Source organism: Marmota flaviventris, chromosome 17 (assembly GCF_047511675.1).
Source record: "Marmota flaviventris isolate mMarFla1 chromosome 17, mMarFla1.hap1, whole genome shotgun sequence".
NCBI classification, from domain to species: domain Eukaryota; kingdom Metazoa; phylum Chordata; class Mammalia; order Rodentia; family Sciuridae; genus Marmota; species Marmota flaviventris.
In genome coordinates this window covers 59,921,792-59,947,787 of record NC_092514.1, presented here as the reverse complement: position 1 = coordinate 59,947,787, position 25,996 = coordinate 59,921,792, and the positions used below count along the sequence as shown (strand labels likewise).

The 25,996-nt window shown below is 40.6% G+C and overlaps 2 protein-coding genes and 1 pseudogene across 3 annotated transcripts; 2 read left to right on the top strand and 1 right to left on the bottom strand.

Moving 5' to 3' along the window:
• Position 1: 1 nt before the first annotated feature.
• Positions 2-7,907, top strand: Cntd1 (cyclin N-terminal domain containing 1). The gene is made up of 7 exons (XM_027947138.2): positions 2-443; positions 4,042-4,117; positions 4,535-4,709; positions 5,645-5,807; positions 6,276-6,420; positions 7,051-7,147; positions 7,737-7,907. The coding sequence occupies exons 1-7, from the start codon at positions 275-277 to the stop codon at positions 7,905-7,907; spliced, it is 996 nt and encodes a 331-aa protein (XP_027802939.1). The 5' UTR covers positions 2-274.
• Positions 7,908-8,723: 816 nt separating this feature from the next.
• Becn1 (beclin 1) lies at positions 8,724-21,756 on the bottom strand. Of its 2 annotated transcripts, XM_027947123.2 has the most exons (12): positions 21,631-21,756; positions 21,243-21,371; positions 17,402-17,469; positions 16,044-16,102; positions 15,044-15,134; positions 14,801-14,937; positions 14,462-14,656; positions 13,240-13,386; positions 11,846-11,995; positions 10,817-10,877; positions 10,227-10,369; positions 8,724-9,516 (listed from the first exon to the last, which is right to left on the bottom strand). In XM_027947123.2, the coding sequence occupies exons 2-12, from the start codon at positions 21,367-21,369 to the stop codon at positions 9,348-9,350; spliced, it is 1,347 nt and encodes a 448-aa protein (XP_027802924.1). In that variant the 5' UTR covers positions 21,370-21,371; positions 21,631-21,756; the 3' UTR covers positions 8,724-9,347. The 2 variants fall into 2 exon arrangements, with proteins under 2 accessions (XP_027802924.1, XP_034491092.1); XM_034635201.2 differs by lacking the exon at positions 21,631-21,756 and having other exon boundaries at positions 20,810-21,336.
• Positions 21,513-24,120, top strand: LOC114101910 (exonuclease V-like; annotated as a pseudogene).
• Positions 24,121-25,996: the final 1,876 nt, after the last annotated feature.

Genomic DNA, 25,996 nt, shown 5'->3' with positions numbered 1-25,996 from the left:
GGCTTTGGGCCTTAGGGCGAAGGCCCGGAATGGCGGGAAGGGGCTGTGCTTTCTGATTGGCTGAGGGTCCCGCGGCCGGCCGTTGGAGCGGGGAAAAACTGTGGAGAGCTCGAGGCTGTGGTGGGAATTGGGTTTTCCTCAGACTTGAGGCGGGGACAGACACATTGGAAGGGGACGAGGAACCCAGGGTGTGGCTGAAGGCTTCTGAGAGAAGCTAAGGGGGAGAATTTATGGATCCAGTGAACTGTCCCAGGGCCCCCAAAGGCTTCTGAATATGGACGGACCTATGAGGCCAAGATTGACCTCCCTCGGTGACTTTCAGTTTGGGGCTGTTGCCACAGAAACTATTGAAGACGCCCTGCTTCACTTGGCCCAGCAGAATGAGCAAGCAGTGCAGGCGGCTGGGGGACGCATGGGCAGCTTCAGGGAGACCCGGATCGTGGGTGTGGATGCAGGGCCTGGGAGTGGGGTTGATGGGAGCCTTTGAGGCACCAACCTTAAGATTCTTTTAATTTTATTTATTCAAAAAAAATTGTTTTGTTACTTTGTACCTGCTTTATTGCCGGGTGCTAGGGCCATAGTGATGAACTTCTCCAACACCTTCACTTCTCCAACATAAATAGAGTACTTAGACATTGCCTGCCATAGAAAGAAGAAACAGGTGGCCCTTGTTCTCAAACTATGTGCAATCTTTGGGGGGGGGGATTTGGACAAATAGGTAAATGACTAGGTACAAGCTTGGTTAGATAAGTGACATAAGAGATAAACTTTTAGGGGGATTGAAAGGAGGGATGGGGTAATAGGGAGAATTAAGGAGTGGTCTAGGCATTGTGACATTTGAAGTAGACCTTAAAGGAAGGTTGGTTGGTGAAGGTGGAGGAGGGGGACAGCCTTTCTACCAAAATGGGATAGCAGGAATAAAGTGAAGGAAGCTTAGGATGTGTGGGGGTCAGGGTAGCCCACCAGCCAGAGTTCATGGAAGAGTTGTTGGATTGAAGACAGAAAGGTAGTTTGGAGAAGTTCCATGTAGAAGTTTGAATGTCAAGGGGGAGGATTTTATATTTGATTTAATAGGAAGATGTTGGAGGTTTTGAAATAAGGCAGTGGTATGACTGTAACTTTTGCCTTGGCAAAACTCATTTTGGATGTTATGTAAAGGATGGATTTGACTAGAGAAAGATGGGAAGTAGGCAGACCAGAGGAGCCTAGGTGACAGGATGGAGAAAATGACAAAGGAGAATGGATTAAAAACATTTAGGCAAAATCTAGGGTTCTTCCCTAGGTGACTTAAAGAAGTGAAGAAGGAAAAATGACTCTGCCAAAGGGTTGAGTCTGAGAGACTGGGAGTATAATGGTGCCATTAACACATACACCAAAAACCAAAAGAGGAAGATCTGTGACTTTGAGAAAAATAATTGCTTTGGTTTCTGATCTATTGAGTTTAAGGTACTTGAAGAACATCTAGAGGAAATTTTCTAACAGGCTGTTTTAAAAAGCAGATCAGGGGCTGGGGAGAGAGCTCAGTGGTAGGGTGCTTTCCAATCATTTTGTTAAATTTTTTAGTTGTAGTTGGATATAATATATTTAATTTATTTATTTTTATGTGGTGCTGAGGCTCTGATGCAGGGCCTTGCCCGTGCTACGTGAGTGCTCTACTGCTGAGCCATAATCCCAGCTCCCAATCATTTAAAAAAATTTTTTTTAAATTTTTAGTTGTAGATGGACACAATATCTTTATTTTTATGTGGTGCTGAGGATCAAACCCAGGGCCTCACACATGCGAGGCAAGCAGCTCTGCCTCTGAACTATAACCCCAGCCCCCCCATCATTTGTTTAAAATATATTTTTTTTAGTTGTTGTTGGACCCTTATTTTATTTACTTATTTATACGCAGTGCTGAGAATTGAACCCAGTGCCTCACACATGCGAGGTAAGCATTCTACCACTGAGCCACAAGCCCAGCCCCTCTTACCAATCATTTAAAACACACACACACACACACACACACACACACACAGAAGTAGGTCAGAACTAGAAATAAAGGTTTGCAAGTTATCTTCATAATGATATTGTTGAAACTGTGGGAGAGGATGAATGTGTAGGAGAAAAGAAAAGCAGGTCAAGAACATTTCCTTGGGAAACATTTTGTGTTGAGGGAATTAGAATAGGTGGAAGAGTTGTGAAGGGAATGGAGTGGTTGGCGGGGGGGATACAGGAGCAGAACCAAGGACTTTTGGAAGCCAAGAGGAGAGTTTCCAGAAAGATGATGTCAGCAGGTTCAGACATTTTAGGAATATCAACAGGAATGAAGGTTGCAAAGAAAGCCATGATATTTAACAATCTGGACATATAATAATTTCAGCAAGTTGGGGAAAGTAGAAGCCAAATTGCAGGAAATTAGGGAGTGAGTGACAAAGTGGAAACAGTGGGTGTGTAAGAAATTCAGCAGTGATAGGAAGGAGAGAGATGGAGATTCAGCTTATGAGCATGGTAGGGAAGCTTCTTTTTATTTAATAGCAGATATGAATATGTTTGTAAGAAGAAGAGGTGGAGCCAGTATTGAGGGAGAGATGTAACCATCATCCATTCCTCCTAAGCCAAGCTGTTTTCTTGGAAAATTAAAATGGAAACCAGAAATGAATGCCTAGATGATTCAGACCAAAACCAAAACAAATGTAAACATACACACACATGTGGGCATGCCTGTGCATGCACACACACACTCAAACACACGTGCATGCTCACACACACACGCACTCCCCAAAACTACTAAGAAATAAAACCTGAAGTCCAGACTGGCTAGTAATACACAATTAGGGATTTTTTTTTTCTGAATTGTTTAAACTAATTCTATTCTGCATTGGACATTGCTAGCAAAGCTGTAGTCTGTAATAAGGTTTTGTACATATATGTGTGTAATGTGTGTTGGGTAGATCTTTAAACTGATCATGTGTCTTTTTTAAAAATAGTTTTTTTTTTAAGAGAGATTTTTCTCTAAAGACAAGTGATAATTCAACTACATGTATACAGATTGAGCCTCCCTAATCCCCAGACACAAAACTTGAGTGCCAACATCATGCATAAAAAATTTTGGAGCATTTCAGATTTTCAGATTAGGGATGCAAATATTACAAAATCCAAAAATCCCTGAAGTCTGCAACTCTTCTGGTCCCAAGCATTTCAGATAAGAGATACTCAATCTGTACTCTTTGGTCATCAAGGTTAAAAGTTCTTAGGTCTGTAGGAGATTTCTTTGCTTTTTGAAAATGGACATTTACCCTTGTTTTCACCTTCTAATGATATTGCAGCTAAATAGAATTATATTTGTGATGTTCTTTTAAAGAGTAACAGGCAGACTAAAATCTTGCGAAAGTGTCTTGGTCTTCTCACCTTCCCAATGATTCTTTCCCACTAAATTGAACTATGTGCTCTGATTTAGGGTATGTCTCTTTAAGACAAGTCACTCCACAGTAATAAGTTTGCTCCTGGGGAGAGGCTCAGCCACCATAGATTTACCCAACAAACTGGTGGTGGGGAGGTAGTGTCCAGCTGTAAGGTGAATCCTGTTTGTAAAGCAATGGGAGTTCTCCAGAGGGTGGTTACTAAACAAACAGTGTTATAAAGACAGCCCCAGGAGGGACCTTTCTGTTCCCTGCCAATATTCCACTGAAAACAGAATATAGAGGTTAGGGTTTTTATCTATCAGAGAATCTTCCTTGAAGCTGCGAGTTCCTAGCATGGTGTAACTGCTATATTTATGTGTAATTGGCCAAGGCCTTTATCAGCTGAGACCCACAAGAATGCTTTTGGGCCACTGAGGGCGCTTGTGAAGCCCATGACCGAGTCAGCCTCCTTTTCATGCCTCTGATCTGCCTTACTGGCAGCAAAGGAAATCAAGCTCTGCTTTGGTTGTTTCTGTCTCATCTTTCTAACCTCTTGACCCTCTTCTCAGCCCCATCATGGCTTTTACACAACACCAAGAGTTCACAGAGTAGCTTTGGTTGCATTTTGTAAATGAGCTCTTCTTTCCTGTTTTGGCAGAGTTTATTTTTCTCCTGTCTGAACAATGGTGTTTGGAGAAATCTGTGAGCTACCAAGCTGTAGAAATCCTAGAAAGGTAAAACCCTGAGCCTTTGTGAGTGGTACTTCTCAGAATGGCTAATGTGCCTAAATCTTAAAAAAAAAAAAAAAAAAATTTCATCCAGAGGAGGCGGTGCATGCCTGTAATATCAGGAACTTGGGAGGCTGAGGCAGGAGGATGGCAAATTTGAGACTAGCCTCAGCAACTTGAGACTGTCTCAAAAAGCAGCTCAGTGGTAGAGCACTCCTAGGTTCAATCCTCAGTACTGAAAAACAAAACAGAAAAGTACTAGTTGCCCCTTACTCTTACATCCTCTCTCTTTTACTTGCAAGTATAAATTTCTTAGCCAGCACTTGATACCCGAGAAGTTAAAATATAGCATAGTTTGAAGCACAAACTCCCTTTAGTTTGTTTAAGTGTGGGTTCTCTCCTCTCCCTCTCCCTTCCTTGCAGGTTTATGGTTAAGCAGGCAGAGAACATCTGTAGGCAAGCCACAATCCAGTTGAGGGGTAATGAGAAGACAGAGTCTCAGAATTGGAGGGCTCTGAAAGAGCAGCTTTTCAATAAGTTTATCCTTCGCCTGGTGTCATGTGTTCAGCTGGCCAGCAAACTTTCCTTCCACTACAAAGTAAGGAGCTGGGGTAGCTTGTGGGCACCTGAGTGTTAGAAAGAAACCAGTTCATTGAAGGTGGCTCAGAAACCTACTCCTAGGCCAGGTGGTACTGCTCATGTGGAAATTCCAGAGTGTTAATTATGTTTCCTAAGCATACCTCCTAAACACACACACACACACACACACACACACACACACACACTCACACCGAAGTAGTTATTAAATAACCTGAGGTTCTGTTCCCAAAGTATAATTACTGGACAGATGCCATCATTCATACAGGTCACCTTTCCTCTCCTTGGATTCAAGGACAGTTTGCATAAGATGCCTGATTTGCCAACATACCTATCACCATTTAAGGAAAAGTATTACATTTAAACGGGATAAAATGTTACCACATGACTACCCAGTGCCTGTGCAGCAAAATGACATTAAATTTATTGAGTTTCTTCTATGGCCAGATGTTGCACTAGGTACCATGGCCACAACAGTAAATATATTATCTGTGTTCTCAAGGAATTTATTATCTAATAAGAAAAGACAAATATGCAAACAGGGTAAAAAGGTGCTATGATTAATATAAACAATAGAGGGTGAGACTACCTCATTGGCCTTGGAGAGTTAAGGAAGTGTATTTAGAGAATATGATTTCTTGAAGTAGGGGTGGGTGGCAGAAGAGTGAATCCCAAGAAAAGAGGGTTAGGGAGGGCAGTGAGAGAAGAAGGGGAGGGAAGAAAGTGAGATCTAGGTCCAGGAAGCAGTTTGGTAGATTTGGGAACAGCAAACATTCTGTGCAATAAGCATAGAGTTTAAGAGAGAATTACCAAGAGGGGAGACTAGTAATGAAGGCATGGGTTGGGCTGTGAAGAACTTAGTACAGTCTGCCAAGATAAGATGACCTATATCCTGACATCCTTCTCTCCCTCCCTGTTTTGTTCTTCTTTGCTCAGATAATCAGCAACATTACAGTCTTGAATTTCCTCCAGGCTCTGGGGTATCTATACACTAAAGAAGAACTGCTGGAGTCAGAGCTTGATGTTTTGAAGTCCCTGAACTTTCAAATCAATCTACCCACTCCCCTGGCATATGTAGAAATGCTCCTCGAGGTTTTAGGTACTTTGTTGTGTCAAGGAATGTGGGTTGGAGATTTCCATAGAAGGCAATAAAAATACGTGCCTGGGGTGTGGGAACAGCAGGCAGAACTCGCCAATGAGGAGCAGTAGGAAGCTGATATTGTCTCTAAATGACTGAAAAAGGTGTTCCCTCCAGCACCTGATAGGGGAAGGAGCCAGAAGTCTCAGAAACTGGTTTCTGTTTGGACTCGCTAGGTACTTTCTTATTGCAGGATCTAAGGGTTGATTTTATGGAGACATAAGATAGGAACAAATATACTGTAATTGTATGTATACTATAGATGGAGGTTCTCTACCTGTCCCTTTGTCCTTTACAACTGACTTGCTTATAGAATGTAGGAACCAGGAAGCACATTAGTAGCTAAACAGCTTTATGTCATAAGACAATGGTCAGTACAATTAGAGAACAACCACTTAATGCTTCCTACTCTGCTCACACTCCATCTAGGATACAATGGTTGTTTGGTCCCAGCGACACAGCTGCATGCAACCTGCCTGACCCTGCTTGACCTGGTCTATCTTCTACATGAACCCATATATGAAAGTTTGCTGAGGGCTTCAATTGAGAACTCTACGCCCAGTCAACTCCAAGGGTAAGCAACTCCTCTAGGGTTGGCTCCTTCCAGGAACAGGGAAAGGGGGATAGATCACAAGATTGTGGAGAATGGAATTACCCTAGTAAGGCATCTAGACCACTGAAAACCTACACAAGTTACTGGTTCTTATTAACTTTTTAAATGTTGCTTGGATGCAGATGACTGAACCCAATCAGGAAAACTCTAAAAGCTTTTACTTCTGGATTTAAATTACTTCAAGTAATTAACTTACTTTCTTAGGTTTTTCTTTATAGCTGCTTATAATTTTAGGTTAGTAGACTGTTTTTATAGTTACTTGGGGGGGAAACAGTCATACGGTTGCAACTTGAACAAAAGTTTTTGATTACTGTAAATTCGGGCTGCTCAAAGGCCTTACAGATACATTTGTAGGGAGACAGATGGAACAATAAAAAGCCTTATCACTCAAAGACATGAGGGCATGTTTTAATGCCAATTGAGTTGGGGGAGGATAGGGGAGCAGGTCAATTAGCTATTACTTGACCATTTCCTTCCATGTCTCAAAACATCCAAGATGATCAATATAAGCAATTTATAGTTTAAGTTGGAAGATCAAGGATTTGGAAATTTCTTTCTAGCTCCAAAATTAATATGATTTTAATCACTCAGGGAAAAGTTTATTTCAGTAAAGGAAGACTTCATGCTGTTGGCAGTAGGAATCATTGCAGCAAGTGCTTTCATCCAAAACCATGAATGTTGGAGCCAGGTATGCATCACTGAGCAGGACCAGCATGGTCAGAATTAATTTAATAGAAAGCATTTCTCCATCAGTTAAACAGAAGACAACCTACAAAAGATAGGTGCCAAGACCCAGAACTGGGGTGATTGAACAGGATTTGGGAGGGGAAAAACTAAGGCAGGATTGAAATATTTTCTCTAGTTTTCCCCTTATGAAATTGGAAATAGATGCTCAAATTTAGCATGTTCATTTCCCTTTAAAATTCTGACCCACTATTATGTTTAAAGTCTAATAAGTATATCCTCCCCCAAAAGAAATGTCAAAGCCTAAATATCCCCTTATATTCTCAAAATTTATCTCCAGTAGAGGGATATGTCCACCAGAAAATTTCCATGCCAACACTAGCAGGACAAAGGTATCCTAATGTAATTTGGCCACTGGCAAACACTGGAATCTAGACTCTTCCCCATAAGTTCAGAGAAATGAAAAAGTTTATATTTGGCTTAAGAGAACATCCCAAGCAGTGTGTGTGTGTTTGTGTGCACATGCGCACGCACATGTGCACAAAACACATTGAGATTATTTAGTAATACAAAATCTGTCTCTATTTGTGAAGGTTGTGGAACATTTGCAGAGCATCACTGGTATTGCCTCGGAGAGCATTGCTGAGTTCTCTTATGCAATCCTGACTCACAGCGTGGGAGCCAACACTCCAGGGCGACAGCAGCCTGTTCCTCCCCACCTGGCAGCCAGAGCTCTGAAGGCTGCTGCTTCCTCTAACACATGATGCAGGCTGAATCCACCAAATATAAACAGCCTTCCATCACTGTACTCACCCCTCCCTTTGTTTACTTTCATACTCAGTGTACAAAAGTTCCAAGTCTCTTTTGAACTGTATTTTGTATTCCTTTTTTTTTTTTTTTTTTTTGCATAATAGGGATTGAATGCAGGACCTTCTGTATGCTAGGCAAATGCTCCACTATTGAGCTATATTCCCAATACTTTTTATTTTCCATTTTGAAACAGGGTCTTGCTAAATTGCCCAGGTTGGTCTCAAATTTGGCAATCTTCCTGCTTCAGTCTTCCAAGTAGCTGGATTATGGTGAGTGCCACCACACCTGGCTGTTATTCCAAATTCATGCACATTTTCTTACATCAGAGAGTCAGGGTGGATAAGAATGTCCTTTTTGTCATATAAAACTAAAAGTGTCAAAGAGCTTGGAGGATATAGATTAGTGAAGTTGGTTCATTTTAATCTAAGAGTATATTCATAGCTTTTGACTTAATTTCATTAATCGGGACAATAAGACATAGAGATTAGCATAACTGGAGTCTCAAAACAGACTATCTGGGTGACCTTGACTAAGTATCAAGGAGACAGTGTTTATTTATTTCTACTTAGTTTAATATCTCTCTCTGTTATCAAGGTCTACACAAACAGGGCTTTCTCTATAGCTATTTTCACTACTTTTTTATTTTCTAAAACCATACCATCTCTAAACATGTTTCAAAAGAATTTCCACATACCTGCACTTGAATTCAATTCTCCCAGAATACAAAGTACTCTATTTTAGTTAAAGAAAAACTCAACAGTACACCTCTGGACAGTTATTAGACTATAGCAAAATTTTATTACAAATAAATTTCTCCATAATGTCTCAAACAGTATCAAACACCATTTCATAACGTTATTCTTAACACAGAGCAAAATAGGCATTCAGTACTTGAACTGAGTGAGAAGTGTTAAATTTCAAGCTTCTGATCACATCACATGGTGACCAGGCAAAGCTTAGATGTCATTTTCCCACGTTATCCAACTGTGTATTTCAAACATCTCATCCTCTCAGTGGAGACAAAAGCTTGTATTTCATATTTTAAGTGCAGGAAGTTGAGAGAGATAAAATCCAGTGAAAACACATCAGTCTCAGTTCAACTCAAAAAAAAAAAAAAAAAAAGCAAACTTAAATTAGTTGTTTTTTCAGGGGATAAAGGGAAGAGAAGGCATGGGATTAGGAGCAAAATTGTGACAAGGGCTGGTAACTATACATGGCATGTTGTAGCTCTGGAAATTATCTGTCATATGATATTTTAAAATAAAGTGGCTTTTATCTCTTTTGGTATTGTAAACATGTGCTGTTTAATATTTTCCAAATTTAAAACTTTTTTTTTTGCAAACAAAAACAAAATTTAAAGCCTTTAAGACAAGTATCCTAAGAAAACAAGAAAGTCATTTATTATAAAACTGTGAGGATACCCAAGCAAGACCCCACTTAAGATTCGTCAACATGAACTTGAGAGCTTTTGTCCACTGTTCCTCAGAGTTAAACTGGGTTTTGATGGAATAGGAGCCGCCACTGCCTCCTGTGTCTTCAATCTTGCCTTTTTCCACATCCATCCTGCAGATGGACACAGCAGAACTCATTAGTAACTGAGATCTGAGTTAAGTCAGTTCAAGCAAATGGACAGGGATTTGATCATGGGACCATTCACGTCATCTTATCTAATAAAGAACTCTTGGCGAGAAATGGTAGTGTATTTTGGATTTGCTTGAAAGCCAAAAATCAAGAAGGCTGTCACAAGAGCCTCATTGTCATTGTGGAGTATAGGGACAGGACACACACCCAAACACATGAGAAGCCAGAAGCAGGGGTAAGTGAGGGTTACAGTACTCTTCACTGTTTTCCTAGGCAATCCCTGAACTCATAAAGGGTGAAGGAAGCAAAAGAAAAAATGCTTTATTTCAGGGTGATAGGAGTGGCGTAAGCTTCCTCTCTTGAACTAGGGTTTCCACCTATTACGAGGCTCCTCCAAATCTGACCCAAAGCATTCCTGTATATTTTCAAAGTTTTCAAGGAAAAAGCTTCCTGAAATCAGGCTTGAGATTTGTGCCAAGAAAATCTCCAAAAACAACATTATATTACTATAAGACCAGGTGTCACACTATCTTGCTTGCAGTATTGGATCCGTCTTGCCCATCAGTATCACGTGCTTCCACACCATGTTTTGCTTTCCCCCATCTGTGTGTTTTCCCCTCTGTTCTGACTGTCCCTCAATTCTGTTCTGCTGGGTCCTACTACAAGCTCATTCGGTACTGGGGGATACTGACCTGTAAGGAAGACAAAATCGTGTTTCACCTTTCTCCACCTCTTCTTTGAATTGCTGCACACAGTCCAGGAAAGCCACCATTGCATGGTCAAACTTGTTGTCCCAGAAAAACCGCAAACCCCCAGAACAATATAATGGCAGCTCCTGTCCAAGAAAAGAAAACTGGATGGAAGCCAAGAAAGGCCACCAGAGATTGTTCTAAGTCCTATCAATCTTTCAAGTCATATTCTGTCTGTATCCACTGGCAACAAGTTCGGGGCTGGGCTGTATCTTCCATAACCTTGAACAAATACAATTAACAAGGCACCTAGAACTACTTTCCCATCAGTGGAAATGTACTTTACCTCACAGTGACTCCTTCTCCATCCTAGTACATACATTCTCCTCTGATCTGCCCAAATTCCTTCTCAACAAGTTCTAAAAACCTAATTTTTCTCTATAAGCCCCCAAAGAGCTAAGCCTGAACAAGACATTGACTCTTTGATTATCTCATTTTAAGAAAGAAACTGAATAATACCAATATCAAACTAAACCACTTAGTTAGGAGGAACAGGAACTCTATTCCAGTGAAAAAGGGGCCTCCCATAGTACCTTAGATTTGTCTGTCAGAGACTCCAGATATGAATGATTTCCATAGGGAACAAGTCGATACCTAAAATCAAGATGCAGACAGAGATGGATACAGGACTCCTAAAGAGTAATGGGAAATTGTAGATTTTTGATCTGCATCCTACCCAAGGACTCTTTTATTATTCCCAACCCTCTCTCCAAGCTGCCCATAGATCCATGTTTAAAAGATTTTGTTTACTGAAAAAATTAATATATGTTTTAGTTTAGAATTTAGAAAAAACTGAGCTAGTTCCAGTGGCACATGCTTGTAACCCAAGCTACTCAGGAGGCTTAGGCAGGATGATTGCAAGTTAGTGAGATTCTGCTTCAAATTAAAAAATAAAGGGGCTGGGATTGTGGCTCAGCGGTAGAGCACTCGCCTAGCATGGGCGGGATCCGGGTTCGATCCTCAGCACCACATAAAAATAAAGGCATTGTGTGTGTCCATCTACACCTAAAAAATAAATATATAAAAAAAAAAATAAATTTTAAAAACAAAATAAAATAAAAAGGGGGGCTGGGGTTGTGGCTCAGTGATGGAGCACCTGCCTGGCATGTGTGAGACACTAGGTTTAATCCACATAAAAATGAATAAATAAAACAAAGGTACTGTGTCCATCTGTAACTAAAAAATATTTTTAAAAATAAAAAGTGCTGTTACCACTGTAACTCAGTGGTAGAGCACTTGCAAAGCATGAATGAGACCCTGGGTTCAATCCCCAGTACCGTAAAACAACAAAAACCCCTGAAACTTAGTGTCTTGAGGGACACTAAGGTTCTGGAGACTACAAGTTGGGGACCACTACTCCCATCATATAGCTTAATGACTGCTCTATCAGTGGAACGAGCCCTGTGATAAAGGAAGAACCTCATGGAGACAGAGCCTCCACCTACAGAAAATTCTCAGTCTGCTGGCAGCAAGGGCTCCTGCCACAGTAGAGAGAAGTAGCAGGTGGGAGATACAGATTATGTCAAAGATACACCACACCCCAAGGAAGGACTGTTTCTTACCTCTGAAATTTCAGACCCATCTTATTGGCCAGGGCATGAAGCAGCAACACTGTCTGACCCCAAGCAGCATTAATCTCATTCCATTCCACAGGAACACTGGGCAGACGACCCAGTCTGAAGTTATTAATTGTGCCAAATTGTCCACTGTGCCTGTAGAGGAAGGCAGAAAGGTAGAAGGAAAATACAGGGATTAATAAAACTTCTGATATTTCCCACTCTCACTCCCAAATCAGCATAAATTTCTCTCCCTATCTTCAGATTCATGTATCCAACCTCTACTTGGCCTTTTAAATACATGCCCAAAACTTGAGTCATCAACTTTCTCCTAGCTTCACAGATGCCAAAGCAAAAACCTGGGTGTCACCACTGAATGCTCTCTCTCAGCTCCCTCCCAGCAAAACCCATCAAGTTCTGTTGATTTTAACTCCTCAATCTCTTAAATCTGTCCACTTATCTCCAACTCAACTGCTCTTATGTCTTCTTCTCTCCAACCACTGTTTTCCTGTCTAGATTCCTACTGACAAATTTCCTTAACCTACTTCTCCCAAGTCATTTCTCACGTAGTAGGTAAGACTCTCCTTACAAATAAAAATTCAATGATGTCAGTTCCTCATCTAAAATGCTTCAATTGTTCCTTCTGTCTTTTGGATCAAGTGCAAACCCCTTAATGAGGTCTACAAGATCCTTTAGGAAATGGTAACTCTCTAATTTCATATCCAATCACTCACCCCTTTACATTCAATCTTCAGTCACAATAAGCTTCTTTCATTTCTCTGAATTTACCATGCCCTCATTCCTATTTTTTTTGCACCTGATGTTCTCTCTGCCAGGAACAACTCCCCCTCTACAGACATCTTCTTCACCTCTCAGCTAAACCATCAACCTCTAGGGGGAATTTTCATGCTGCCTCCCTGAATTGGGTAAAGTTCCCACAGCACCTTTCTTATACTGTATTATCCTTGCCTACTATTTATCCATCCCTTCCACCAGATTATAAGTAACCTGAAGGTAGACTGCATATTGTCTGCTGTGGCCTTTCTGGTACAGCCCCTACAAAAGGTAGGCATGCCAACAGTTACTAGCTAAGTGGATAAAACATGAAATGAATACATGAAAGACCTTGGGGTAAGAAATTACCAGGAAGCTGACCAGGTTCTCACTTGGTGGCTGGAAGACTCAGATCCTTCCCTTTCCTTGGATGAGTGGATATCACCAAGCTCTAGAATTCTAAGCCCTTGATTGTGCCTATCCCATCACAAGGAATGAGAGAAACTTAGATGGGGTGAAAATGATCTACAGTCTCTCTTTTAGGGGAGACAGACACCATGACTTAGTAGTCAACAGCTAAGGTCCACGTTGGCAGTGCTGCCCAGACATGTCTCCAGCCTCATTACCAGATATGGAAGGTTGCATTAAAGACGTTGGTTTTCTTCAGCTTGTCCAGCTGCATCTGGGCATACCGCATCTGATTTTCTACACTCTTCAGCTCATCATCCAGCTCTAGCTGTTGTCGTTTAAATTCACTATATTCTCTCTGATACCTGTAAGAGCAAAGGGGGCCATTGAAGACTGTTAGTTTGGGGACTGATTTCTCTCCAATCACACCTCTGAACAACTTATTCTAATGATTACAGTTACATTTAGTTACAGCATTTTCTATATTTGGCATAGATCCCTCTCAGAGGAACATACATGCCTTTACCTAGGAGGAAAAAAATGTCTCAAATTCCAGCTGGCCCATATGTGTAAAGGTGGAGGAAAAAAGACTCTTCTGAACTAGACCAAAAAACTCTGATATTTCCAATCTTTTTCAAAAGTGAGGTGAATGCATTAAGACGGGCTTCTCTCATGAATTGGCAATAATTGGCCCCTATAACTTCACTTCTACACTTATTATCCTTTAAGTAGTTAGTATACACCATTTCCAGTGCAACTTTTATATCACTGTGAAAAATTGACCTTTTTTCTCTTTCCTTCATTTCCCCAAATTTAGTGCAGACACTGTTATGTCCTCCACTCAACAGAGGGTTCTCTCAGGTCAAGAACATCCATGAGCCAGGCATGGTGGCACATGCCTGTAATCCCAGCTACTTGGAGGCTTAGACAGGAGATCAAGTTGAAAGCCAATCTCAGCAACATAGCAAGATCCTTCCTCAAAACAGAATTTAAAGGGCTGGGGGTGTAGCTCAATGGTAGAGCACCCCTGGGTTCAAGCCCCAGTACCACAAAAAACAAAACAAAAAAAACAACACCCATGAAACTTTTGCTCTGGGAGGAACCAAATGTAGGCTAACAGGCTCATCTTTCCAGATGATGGCTGCAAAGTATATTATCCAAATAGGCCCATTCTCTCCAGGACAGAACCAAAACCAGTGTTCTGGTGCTGGCACCCTCTAACCAACACCTTTTCACTTGATCATGCTGACTCTTCATATACAACCTTCCAAACAATCCTCTAGAAACAGGGCCTGGAAACAACATGCAGGATCTGGAGCAGACATGCTGCCAAATGACAGCCAACTACAGTTTACAAAACTAATCAGACACATTCAGCTGGGAACCCTTCCCTCTCCTGGTGCCTGGAGGGCAGGAAGACAGAAGAGGGTGAGCACTCACTGAGCTTCCTCCTGATCCAGTCTCTCAGCCTCAGCCTGGACCTTCTCCAGATTTTCTGCCACTACCTTGCGGTTCTTTTCCACATCTTCCAACTCCTGGATCAGTCTTTCCTCCTCTAGTGCCAGCTCCTTCAGCTCTCTCTGTAGTTGTTCACTGTCATCCTCATTCATTTGTTCTAGGATTTCCAGACAGCATCTGCCGAGGATGCAGGCAGAATATACTTACCAAAGGAACCTGTTGTTCTGTGTGTTCCAAGTGCAGCAGAGGTCTTGGCTAAGGGATAAATAGCCTTCCAGACCCAGGTCTTAGTTGCCGGGCCCTAGCTCTGGAGACACTCACTTGTAGTTCTGACACTCATTTTCAGTAACATTGAGCTGAGTATCCAGCTGGTCTAAAAGAGTATCTGTGCATTCTTCACACAGTGGGTGATCCACATCTGTCTGGCCCGACATGATGTCAAAAAGGTCCCCAGTGACCTAGAAGTGTTGGAGAGGTGGGGTAGGGTCTCCTCTATAATACCTGCCCAGCCACACCCTCTACCAATTGGTTCAACTGCTTGACATTGGAATGAGGCCGACTTGCCTTTAGTCTTCGGCTGAGATTCTCCATAGTGCCGCCATCAGATGCCTCCCCGATCAGAGTGAAGCTGTTAGCACTTTCTGTAGACATCATCCTGCAGATAGCCCCCCGCCCATGGGCCACATGAGGGAGCAGAGAGGTCTCCTCCACCTACTGTGCTGCCAGTGGCAGAGACTCTCAAGCACCAGGTGAGGGGCCTCAAGGCACACATCCATTCCTAGCCTCACCTCCCAAGGGCACCTCTCTCCCAATATAAGGTCATATTGGTCTTCCACAGCAAAAGGTTGGCCTGGATGGACTAAGGAAGGAGAGGGAGCACCAAAAACTGATATATGGCCAGGAATGGTGGTGCACGCCTGTAATCCCAGTGACTCAGGAGGCTGAGGCAGGAGGATCACAAGTTTGAGGCCAGCCTCAGCAACTTAGCAAGGCCCTAAGCAACTTAGTGAGACCCTGTCTCAATAAATAAATAAATAAACAAACAAACAAATAAATAAATAAAAATAAAAGAGCTGGGGATGCAGCTCAGTGGTAAAGTGTCCTTGAGTTAAATCCCCAATATCAAAAAAAAAAAAAAAAAAAAAAACCCCAAAAACCCAACAACAAACTGACATGTGTCTATAGTAAAAATGGAAGGAGAATTAAGAATGACTATTTTTTTTTTAATATTACACTCATTGTCATCAACCTTTAACTTGCTGTATTAATGAGAACTAAGGATCTGAATATCTGACCACATTTGCTATTTTCAAACTTCTCAAGAGCCCAATCACTCCTTCAATATTTCTCAATTCTTCACATTTAAGCTACTATCCCTTCCCACTGTGTGAATGGCTTCATGAAAAACTTAATACTAGGCCAGGAATAAGGGAGTACATTTTTTTCTAGAAGACCCAACAGGCTGGGTGATGATTTGTCTACATCACCTAGCCCTAGGTCTCAATTTCTGCCTTTAATTAAAATTTGACTAGCAAGGAACGAGGGGCCAAGGAGTAGTAGGCACCTGGCAGGGGGGATGAATCTGCGAGAGACACCATCCTGGCGAGTTTCAATAAATGGCTCCTGGGAAAGAAACAGGTGGGCATTAGAGTTCTGGAAACTTAGAGATGGAGTCTGTTTCCCAAATAGCCTCTGAACTACTTGGTTTCACCCTTGATTGATAACCACAAGACTTAAGAAAAACCACAAAACTTAAGAAATGGCTACTATCTATCTAATCCTTATATTTATGAACTATGAAAGGAAAACAAGCCCCATGTCCATTTGACAGCTTTTGTGTGTGTGTGGGGGGGTGGGGGGGCAGCATTTTCTAGCTATGCTATACTTTATTTATGGTTAATTTTGCATTTTCTCAACACTTATCAATCAGGGGTAGGGGAGAAAATGCCCTAAATCATGGTACAAGGAAAAAGCCAGATCTGACTGCAATGAAATTTCTCAGCAAAGACAAAGTGGATAATTTATATATTCATACCACTTATGTGATCAAAATCTTATATGACGTCTGCTAACTTCAACTGCCAGTCCCATGTGCCTCTTTGCTGAAAGCTTTATCTGTCCCCTTCCTGCCCCTGCACTGTCTGCAAAAGGTCTTAGCCAGAATTAAAATCCTTCATCCCACCTGAGGTCAGCCTGCCCTCACACACTGGTAACAGTGGGTGGACACTACAGCCCTCTTGTTACTCAGGCAGGATAAGTCTCAGATATGTGTTTAACACCATCTCACAGGATGGAATTCAAAGTACCCACAGGTGTTACTGGCTTGACCATATCCCTTTCCTTGGTTTCTTTTACTTCCCATTTCACATCCTTGCTTCCTACCAGAGTTTCCTGGGATCTGCCTCCAAATAAATGACTTGTACTTAAAAAAAAAAAAAATCTCATAACATCTGCCTTTGGCAATGCAAATTATCACCAGCACTGTCAGAGTTTAAAAATTAAATATTCTCTAACACTGATAATCCTTTCTGTCTAGGGTAATCATATAATTCACTGTCTAAACCAAGGTACCTTTATGAATGGGAGAAGTAGATGTGAAAAACTAACTAGAACAACAGACGCAAACCAGGAATGCCCTGGAATGACCTATATATCACCTTAGTAACTTTTAATCCTACTTTTTAATGGATGCCTTATTCAGTAACCCTATGACCTTAGGAGTACTTTGATACCTTCAATGATCTGCAGTGGCCTAATCATGTATATCATCTCTTGTTAACCAGACTCTTCGTTAACCCTCAAAGTCTGGGAGCTCTTATAGCACAAGTACCCTGCAGGAATCCAGCCTGTACTTTCATATCAAATCTCCCACTAAGCATATTTATTGTATGAGGAAGACAGGGGAGAAGGCACATCTGTTACCTCTCCTGAGTTAGCCTCTTCCTCCTGGGTGTCTCCTGGTTTTGCCTGGGCTGTGGCAAGTAATGGAGCTAAGAACAAGGAAAATTCTGAGTCAGAAACGTCTTATCAAAGCTGGAGGGATTAGGGAAGTATGGGCAAAGAATCTAAAATATCCTCATCATTACCCCCACCCTTAATTTTTTTTCTTAAAGTTACTATTTACACACAGAAGAATGTCTTTCCCCATCTCCTCATTAAATCAGATCAAAGAAATGTTAAAATTTTAAAGGGTAATGGGTATCATGATTATTTTTTAAAAAGAGTCCTTATTTTTCAAAAATACTTACAGAAATATGTATAACTTTTGTATGTTAGGAATATGCTTCAAGATAATTCAAGGTGGGGAGGAATGGATGGGGCTGTAGATGAAACATGATTAAATATGTGTTGACAATTGTTGAAACTAGGTGATGGATACATAGCAATTTGAAATTTTCTATCATAAAAGTTAACATCCTTGCTGCCTGCAGTGACACACACCTATAATCCCAGTAACTTGGGAGGTTGAGGCAAGAGAACTGTAAGTTTGAGGCCAGCCTCAGCAAATTATCAAGGTCTTCAGCAACTCAGTGAGATCCTGTCTCAAAATAAAAAATAAAAAGAGCTGGGATGTGGCTCAGTGGTAGAAGGGGTAGAGCGTCCCTGGGTTCAATCCCCAGTACTGGGAAAAAAAAAAAAAGGTAATATTCCCTTTCCCCTAGAATAACAGGGAAGGAACAAAGGAACATGTGGGAACTTTCTGAGAAGATAAAATCTTTCCACATCGTAATGATCAGAATTACATAAGTGTATCCATTTGTAAAAAATGTACAGCTAATATACACACAACAGAATCCTATTAAGTCATAAAAAAAGAATGAGATCCTATTATTTGTGACAACATGAAGGTAACTGGAGGACATTATGTTAAATGAAATAACCAGACACAGAAAGACAAATACTGCATGTTTTCACTTATATGTGGTATCTAAAAAATTTGATTCCATAGAAGTTGAGAGAAGAATGGTGGTTACTAGAGACTGGGGAAGAGTAGAGGGGAGGTAGCTGGAGAGATGAGGAAGGGTTAGCCAATAGGAACTAAGTTACAGTTAGATAGGAGAAATAAGTCCTGGGGTTCTATCACACAGTGCAGTGATGGTAGATAACAATAATGTACTTTATATCTCAAAAAAGTTAGAAGAAACAATTTTGAATATTTTTTGCCACAAAAAATGATAAATATTGGACTGGGGTTGTGGCTCGGAGGTAGAGCACTTGCCTAGCATGTGTGAGGCACTGGGTTAAATCCTCAGCACTACACAAAAATAAAATAAAGGTACTATGTCCACCTACAACTAAAAAATAAATGTTTAAAAAACCCTTAAAATTTGTTTCAACTCCTCCTGCAAATAAAAAGAAAAAACACCCTTAAAATAAATAAAAAATAAATGTTTAAAAAAATGATAAACATTGATGAAGACAGACATGCTTTTCCTGATTTGAACATTACACTATATATATATATATATACATATATATATATATATATATATATATATACATATATATATATATATATATATACATATATATATATATATATATACATATATATATATATATATATATATATACACACACACACACACACACACTGAAACAACACATGGCACCACATAAATATATCAATTAAAAAATGTAAGTAAAGGGGGCTGGGGTTATGGCTCAGTGGTAGAGTGCTTTTGCCTAGCACACATGAGGCACTGGGTTCAATACTGAACACCACATAAAAATAAATAAAATAAATAAACAAACAAACAAACAAAATAAAGGTATTTAAAAAAATGACACCATGTTTTGAAAAAAAAATGTAGGTAAAGGGCTGTAGCTCAGTGGTAGAGCGCTTGTCTAGCACATGTGAGGCTTGCCTAGCACTGGGTTCGATCCTTAGCACCATGTAAAAATAAATAAATTAAATAAAGGTATTATGTTCATCTATAACTAATAAATAAATAAATAAATAAATAAAAATGTAGATGCTGGAGGTGTAGCTCAGTGGTAAAACATACAATGCATTAGATCTGGGTTTGATCCCCATAATCAAAAAAACAATAGGGCTGGGGATATAGTTCAGTTCGTATAGTGCTTGCCTTGCATGAACAAGGCCCTGGATTCAATTCCCAGCAACACACACACACACACTCACACACATACACACACAAACACACAAAAAAACCAACAACAATAAAAAACACCAAAATAAAACAACCAGGCTTGGTGGTCCATGTTTATAAATCCAGCTACTTGGGAGGAGGGAGGATAGGAAGACTGAGGCTAGTCTGCGTAATTTAATGAGACCTTGTCTCAAAATAAAATATTAAAAGGGCTAGGAAGCCGGGTATGATGGTACTCGCCTATAATACCAGTGATTTGGGAGGCTGAGGCAGATGGATTACAAATTCAAGGCCAGCTTGGAAACCTAGTGAGACTCTCAACAACTTAGTAAGAATCTGTCTCAAAATAAAAAGGACTGTGAATGTAGCTTAGTGGTCAAGTGCCTCTGGATTTAATCTCTAGTACCAAATTTTAAAAAGTTGGAGGGCTGAGGGTGAAATTCAGTGGTAATATGCTTGCCTAGCATGCTACAGGTTTTCAGTAGAATCCTTAGTACCCAACATACTCTTACAAACACACAGAGCTAAGATTTGTACATTTCAACACACAATTAAACTTTTAAAAAGTGTTAAAAACATATTAAGAGACAGATGGGAGGTGAGAGGAGGTATAGATCAGGATCCAGTGTCTCAAGCCTGTAGTTACTGAGACTCAGCTCCTCAGCTCCTCCTAGGCTGAGGGAGGAAGATCACAAGTTTGAGCCCAGTCAGGAAAACTTGGCAAAATAGAGAAATGAGGTAATAATAATATCTAACATTTATTGAGTACTACTTGCTTTGCATATTCCTAAGTACTTATGTGCTTTGTCATGTATGAGCTTTACAACTAACTTATGAGGCTGTTTTACATTTTAAAGATAAAAAAAAGCCCAAGGTTTAGAGAGGTAAAATAACTTGCAAAGTCAGGCACAGTGGCACATGCCTGTAATCCCAAATTGGGGAAGTTGAGGACTGCAAGTTACAAGCCAGCGTAGATAATTTACTGAGACCCTCTTAAAAGAAAAAGGGCTGGAGATGTAGCTCAGTGGTAAAGTGCCTCTGGGTTCAATCTCCAGTACTAGTGGAAAAAAACCTGCAACAGAGTCTTTCAGTGCATGACAGCCAGGATTGAAACACAAGCAGTGTGACTCCGGGCCCATGAGCTTAAACTGCCTATTAAGTCTCCTCTAACTTCATCTCGCTTTTTGGGACTTTGAGTCTCTATTTATCCACTTACCAGGTGTTGGACTTCGGGGAAGTCACTTTAACCTCTCTAAGCCTCAGTTCTTCACCTGTAAAATGATGCAATGATGGTACTTCTCCACAGGGTTGCAGAAGGGAATAAGTGAAGCAATACATGTAATGCGCTAGATGTAGAGTAAGTACTCAACAAATGCCATTTATTATTATATATACATATTCCTTTACTCTGAGACAGCAGGAGCAGAAAAATAAGGACCTTTGTTTTGTTTCAGAAAGCACACAACGTCAGAACTCTTTTATGTTCCCGATGAGAAAACAGGGAGCCAGAGAGATGAGAGATGATGTGACTTTCCTAGATTCACGTGGCGAGACTAAGGCAGTCTACAGATTGTCACCACAAGACCTATGTCTCCAAAGTTGCCCACTTTTCACGTTCTTGACCACCCTCTTTCCACGGTCTTGCTGACCTGTGAGCTCTTGGATGGTAACACGGTCCAGGATCTTGAAGCTCGTGTCCAGTTTCAGAGGCTGGCTGCAGCGCTGGCACACGAAGCTCACCTGCATGGTGCTGCTAGACGTCTTAGATCCCTCCATCCCTGCGGCGGTGGAGAGGAGATTGTTGTTAAGGCAGAATCGGCGCCCTTGAACCTCCAGCCCGGGGCTACCCTCAGCCTTGGTGACGGTGATGAGGGGGTAAAATCCTGGTCCGCGCCGTTCTCTGAGGAGCGGTATATCAAATGGACCTGCTTCTGGGGCAGCCTGGCAAAGGCAATTTAGAGGCCAGGATCAGGAAAGAGGCCGTAAGGGTTCTCAGGCTCCTCTCTAAGGTCCCAGGTCATCCCCACAGCTCTTCACCTCGGGACCCGGAGCTTGCCGCCCAGGTCTGCTCTACCGCGGGGGCACAGTAGCATCGGGTCCCGTCCGGAGCGAGGCCTCCTGAACTCCCATCGCCCAGTCTGCAGCTACTTCCTGGTCCGCCAGCAGAAGACTTCCGCTAGAGACCGGATGTGACGCCAAGACCGTGGAAGGTCCTGGTTCGCAGACTTACCCTCCCGGCTGCGGCCTCCAGAGGCTGAGCCGGGAAGAGCAGCCGGCATAGGCAGGTGTAACTAGGATGCAGGGGAAGGGAAACCCTGGGTTGAAGAGAATGAGGAGGGTCTACTGTTTTCTCATTCTATTCTCTAAAGATTTGTCACTCCCACGTTCATTCAAACAAAACAGAAAAATTAAAATATTTTGTCTTGGTGCAGGAATAGATGGATCAATGAGTTCAAATTTAGATCAAATATATGGAGAATTATGTGATAAAAGTGGTATTTAGAATCAGTGAGGAATGAACTATTTAATAAATGAGTGGAGTTGTACTAGTAGCCAAGTGACGGGACATGCCTGGATCCGGCCGATTGGAAACCATTGCTTGCCCATGCAGGAAATAAGCAATGTCTTCCTGTTTGATAGAATTGCATGAAATTAATGCAACTTTTAATTAATGCAATTGCATGAAATTGATGTAACCTTTCACATAGTTAGCTTATTTCTTATGCAGGCCTGTGGCCAAGTCTGGCCAGTTGGGATCCAGGCAGGATCTGAATCTTCTATTGTACTGTTTACACCAAAATAAATTTCAAGTTTACTACAAATTTTAATGAAGAATAAATATTTGGGGTTGGGGGTGTAGCTCAGTGATAGAGTTTGTGCTTTGTAGCATGCAGGAGGTCCTGAGTTCAATCCCAGCATCACTTACAATTAAAAAAAAAAGAAACAGAAGGAAAAAAGGAAAGAAAGAAAAAGTTTAAAGGCATCAAGTGAAAGCATGAGTGGAAAAAATATATATATAAAATCTTGGAATAGGAAAGGTCTGTTTAAGCATGGTATGAAATCAGAATCCAAAAAGGAAAATATTTATTTCACTCCTTGAAAATTAAGAGTTGACCAACTATCTGAGGCATTGTAAACAAAATTTATGGAAGAAAAATGTGAAAAATAGTTGGAGCTTATAAGATAGAAGGTGATTTTCCCTAATATCCAGAACTCTGATCTATCAATTAAAATACCAATAAAAGCAACTCATAGAAATACAAATGTTTGATTAAAAATATATCTCATTTCACTTTTAACTAAATTGATGAAAATTAAATTATAGGTGAGCTAACATTTCTAATGAGATTGGTAAAGACTAAACCAGTTGATAACATCTAGTGTGGATGACAGATTGAGGAACTCTTGAATAATATTGACTAGGAGTGTAAATTAGTGTAATCTTTTTGGAGATCAATTTGGGAATATTTATTGAAATTTTGTTCATAGTCTTTGACTCACAAAATCTCTTTCTACGAATTTTTTATAATGAATAGATGAGTGCCCAAATATATATAATTGTCCCTCAGTGTTGCAGGGAATTGATTCCAATATCCCCTTCACATACCAAAATCTATGGATGCTCAAGTCCCTTATATAACATGGCATAGTATTTGCTTATAATCTATGCACATCCCCCTGTATTTGTTAAATCATCTCTAGAATACTTACAATAACTAATACAAGTAAGTGCTATGTAAACAGTTGTTATACTAGATAGTGAATAGTGATAAGGGAAAAGTCTGTATATGTTCAGTACAGGTGCAATTGAAAAAATATTTTAAGTCAGTGGTTGGTCGACTCCTAAGTTGAAGGGCTGACTCATTATACAAGAAATTTCACTACTGAATGTCCTTCAGTAATAAGGAATTGTTCAAACAAATTATGGAATTATTAATTCAGTAGAAACTATGCAGCCATTATACAGCCAAAGGGGAACTGGATCTGGCTGAACTCAAGACATGTAAGCGCCCCATACTCCCTCTGGAAGCTCAGAAATAAGAAAGACTGTTTTCAAGTTAGGCTATACAAATTTATCTTTGATGCATGGTGCAAGGGAAAGTAACCCCTGAGATCCTAATCCACCACACAAAATTGTGTCCAGACAAGCCACTGGGGCCTTCAGTGCTGCTGCATGCCTGGCAGGGAGGCTTTTCTGTGAAGTCTTCGGGTGACCTCATGGAACTGGTCTTCTTGTGTATCACACTATCTGACCTCCCAGTTATTGATATTCTAAAGATTGAATATATCCATCAAGAGACTGCCACTGCATTAGGTACAGAGATTGAAGCCTTTGAAGAGAAGGAGACAAGAGACAAGGTACAGCATTATATGGCTTACTGGATGGGCCACCGAGAGCTTCAAGGGGTTGATGTGGAAGAGGCTTGGAAGTGCCGTACATGCAACTATGCAGACATTTGTGAGTGGAGGAAGGGCAGTGGAGTGCTCAGCTCCACACTGGAACCTCAAGCCAAAAAAGCCAAATGAATAGAAAAAATGTTTTCCTGAAGAAAAGAGGACTGGCTTCTGAGCATGGCTTTCATGGATATTGTTCTTATTTTTTAATATTTCTACAACCTCTAATCACATTCAGTCCAGGACCAAGGTTCACAGCTGAGTAGGAGAGATCTGGAGTTACTGTCTCTGAGCTTTGACAAGGATTGCCAAGAGTAAAGATGCTTATCATGGCTGGAGCAAAGGCAATACCTTCAGCAAGCATTACTTTCCTAAGAAAACTCTTTAGGTTCTAATAAATCTTATTGTTTTCTCAAAGTTCTATATTTTACATTATAAAATAAATGGAAATGCTGTCCAAAAAAAGAAGAAGAAGGAGAAGAAACTATGTAGCCATTAAAAAGAATGAAGTAAACTTTTTTCTTTTTAATATTTATTTTTTGGTTAGATACAATACCTTTATTTTGTTTATTTATTTATTTTTATGTGGTGTTGAGGATCGAACCCAGGGCCTCACACATGCTAGACGAGCGCTCTACCACTGAGCCACAACCCCAGCCCAAGAATGAAGTAAACTTATATGGAAAGAAGTCTATGAAATATTGTTTATTCACTCAATAAATTTATTAAGGGCTTACTATGTGCTAAGAACTGTTCTAGGCATTGAATATACAACAACTAACAACAGAAAACTATCAATACATTCAGAGCTTTGTCCTACTGGGAAAGAAGAACTACAAATATAGTATGTTGTCATATAATTAAAATTACTAAGAGCCAGGCGTGGTGACACATGCCTGTAATCCCAGCAACTGGGGAGGCTGAGAAGGAGGATTCCAAGTTCAAGGCCAGCCTCTGCAAATTAGCCAGGCCCTAAGCAACTTAGCAAGACTCTGTCTCAAAATAAAATAAAAAAGAAAATTACTAAGGAGAAAAATAACTAGGGAAAGGAGATTTAAGAATGTGTGTAGGTTGAGGCTGGCGTATGATTTTAGGAAGGTGTTCAAGGAAAGTCTCATGAAGAAAGAGATTTAAATGAAGACAATGAGGAAGAAATTCTGTATATATCTGAAGGAAGAGCATTCTAGGCCAAGAGAACAGCAAGAGCAAAGGCCCTAAGGACAAAGGGTGTCTGATTGAGGAATAGTGAGGAGACTGGTGTGGCTAGAGGATGAGCAAGGAGAGGAGAGAAAGGATATGGCTTTCTTTGCGAATGAGTCTGGGTCTCAACCAAAGGAACTTATTAAAATCACCCATTTTAACTGTAAAGTTTAATGATCTCTAATAACTTTACTGAGTTGTGCTACTATTACTAAAATCCAATTTTAGAATACTTCCTGACACTCTCTGGGAAATTTATAGGTAATCCTCATTCTTACTCCAGCCTGAGGCCACCTCTAATTTACTTTCTATCCCTATAAATTTGCCTTTTTCAGGGGCTGAGGCTGTAGCTCAGGTAAAGTGCTTGCCTCCTAAGTGGAAGGGAGACACTGAGTTCAATCCTCAGCACCACATAAAAATAAATAAAGATACTGTGTGTTCATCTACAACTAAATAAACAAAAATACACTTCTCTGTTTTAGTTGGCATTGTTGGTTATTGGTAAGGCTGAAAATTTTGCCAGATGTTTGCCTGTTGTAGTTCCTCTTTTATGAACCATCTGTTTGCATTTTTCACTTTATCTCTTGGATGTGTGTGTGTGTGTGGGGGGTGGGTGGGTGTTGAATCTAGAACTTCACACATGCTAGGCAAGCACTCTACCAACTGAGTTACATTTCCAGCCCATATACTGGATTCCTAATATTTTTCTCAAAATAAATTTGCCTTTTTCAAACATTTCCTTGTAATGGAATCATATGATATATGGTCTTTTTGTCTGTCCTTTTCCACTTGTTTTGTGTGACAATTA